This window comes from Myotis brandtii, unplaced genomic scaffold (assembly GCF_000412655.1).
Source record: "Myotis brandtii unplaced genomic scaffold, ASM41265v1 scaffold699, whole genome shotgun sequence".
NCBI lineage: Eukaryota > Metazoa > Chordata > Mammalia > Chiroptera > Vespertilionidae > Myotis > Myotis brandtii.
Genome location: NW_005370733.1, coordinates 730337 through 732579, shown reverse-complemented (window position 1 = coordinate 732579; position 2243 = coordinate 730337). Strand labels below are relative to the sequence as shown.

General features: G+C 64.2%; 1 protein-coding gene across 1 annotated transcript in view; it reads right to left on the bottom strand.

Annotated features, from left to right (window-relative positions):
* Nucleotides 1–1163: 1163 nt before the first annotated feature.
* MED27 (mediator complex subunit 27) overlaps nucleotides 1164–2243 on the bottom strand; it is a 138975-nt gene continuing 137895 nt past the window's right edge. The window contains exon 8 of the mRNA XM_005882134.2: nucleotides 1164–1617. Within this exon, the coding sequence (XP_005882196.1) occupies nucleotides 1483–1617 (135 nt within the window). The 3' untranslated portion in view covers nucleotides 1164–1482. The remainder of the gene's footprint in view (nucleotides 1618–2243) is intronic.

Genomic DNA, 2243 nt, shown 5'->3' with positions numbered 1-2243 from the left:
CCACCTGGCGGGACCTCCAGCCGGGCCGCCTGCACACCCGGGGGCAACGCCGTGCACCCACCTGGATGACAGTGAGAGACTCCGGGCACGGAGCCCATGCGGAGCTGGCGGGCGATAACTAAGTCACATGCAGTGCCGTGCGGGTCCTTTAATATTCTCGGGCCGCAGCTGACCGTGGGAACTGAAACTGCGGAAAGCGAAACCTCGGGTGAGGGGGAATGGGGACGATGCACATCCCCAAAGTCCTCGATTCTGCATTTCCTGCGAAGCCGCACACAAGCGCCTCAGGGGAAAGAAGGGACCATGCCCAGGTCAGGGAGCTGCATGCGCTGCTGCTGGAACCCTGTGGAGGGATTGCCTGTCACGTGACTGACGGTAAGACAGGAGAAATCGCCAAGCCCCTTGGAACAGATGAAGGACATTCCCAATTCATGTCCACTGAGTGCGGGGCCCCCTCCTCCCAGAGCCCGCCAGTCACCTGGGGGCTCCTTACCCAGCTGCGGGGCCCACCCAGGGCATCTGGCTCAGTCGCTCCGGGCTCCGCTGGGCTGGGAATGTGTGTTTCTGCTGAGCTCCCAGGACCCCACGCTGCTGGGCCACACTGGCCCTCCCTGTTGTATCCATCATGAAGTCCTTCACCCTCGGGCTCCACGCCCGTGGGGAGTGGGAGTGTCTGGCACACACCAGGCGGGACCGCCCATTCCCTTGGCCATCTCCGAAGGCGGCGTCTCTGGCATTGTTCGCTGCAGAGAAGGTGACCTGCAGTGGGGCCGGCGGGAAGGCCCTGGAGACGCCGCTCTCCTCGAGAACTCACCCACTCGGGTGACGAACCCAGCAGACGGGGCTGGAATCTGTTCACAGCAACATTTAGGCCCCAACTCGGGCAGACACCCCAGGCCCGGGCGGGCGCCTCCCTTCGCTCGGGGTGTGTGTTACTGGTTTAGTAAAAAGAAGCACCATGCACTTTTTTCTTAAAAAGGATGAAGGTTCTTGAGTGGCCAAGTGTCTGAAAGGGAGGGCGCCAACACCCTCTCTGAGAGCAGCAAGCAGAGGCGAGTCCTCCCCACGGAGATCTGCTCTCGACGCAGATGCGTGCGGGCTTTCGCCAAAGGCCAGGTCTGCCCACTCCTCTGACCGATCGTAAAGGGGCGTCAGACAGGAAACAGCGTGTGCTAGGGACAGGTTTATTGTCATAAAAATAAATTACAAAACGCAATGTCAGCATGACTGCACGAACACGGGCTCATGGAAACACTGGGAACGCGACCTCAGGGTGATTCCCCGGGAGGCAGAGCGACCACCGAGCCGCCGGTACCCTCATCCCGGGGCTAAGGCTGCTGTGCCGCCCGCAAGGTGTCCCGTCCACCGGGACGGAGTCTGTCCTTCGGAGGCTCCGCCTCAGAGCCAGGCTGTCCTTGGGGCGGGGAGGGGGCCATGGGCGGTCTGACCCCTGACCCCTGACCCGCTGGGGCGGGGGGGCGGTCACTGTCGGCAGGTGTCGTGGAAAGCTTCGAGGGTGCGGAAGTCCCTCCAGGTGGGGGGCAGGCCGTCCCGCAGGAACTTCCCGCAGCGCTGGCAGGGCGCCTGGAACAGCTTTATGTAGCTTCTCAGCCAGGTCTAGAGAGAGCGAGGAGAGAACGAAAGACAGGAATCGGTGCCTCCAAGGTTACCCTTCCTCTCAAGCCTAGTGACCTCTCGGACAGAGGGCTAAGGTGACCGAGTCGTCACCGGGCTGCAGCGGGACCCACTGCCACACTGGACCCCACAGGCCCCACTGGGCCCCACTGGCCACACTGGGCCCCACAGGTCACACTGGGCCCCACTGGGCCCCATAGGTCACACTGGGCCCCACTGGGCCCCATAGGTCACACTGGGCCCCACTGGGCCCCATAGGTCACACTGGGCCCCACTGGGCCCCATAGGTCACACTGGGCCCCACTGGGCCCCATAGGTCACACTGGGCCCCACTGGGCCCCATAGGTCACACTGGGCCCCACTGGGCCCCATAGGTCACACTGGGCCCCACTGGGCCCCATAGGTCACACTGGGCCCCACTGGGCCCCATAGGTCACACTGGGCCCCACTGGGCCCCATAGGTCACACTGGGCCCCACTGGGCCCCATAGGTCACACTGGGCCCCACTGGGCCCCATAGGTCACACTGGGCCCCACTGGGCCCCATAGGTCACACTGGGCCCCACTGGGCCCCACAGGTCACACTGGGCCCCACTGGACCCCACAGGT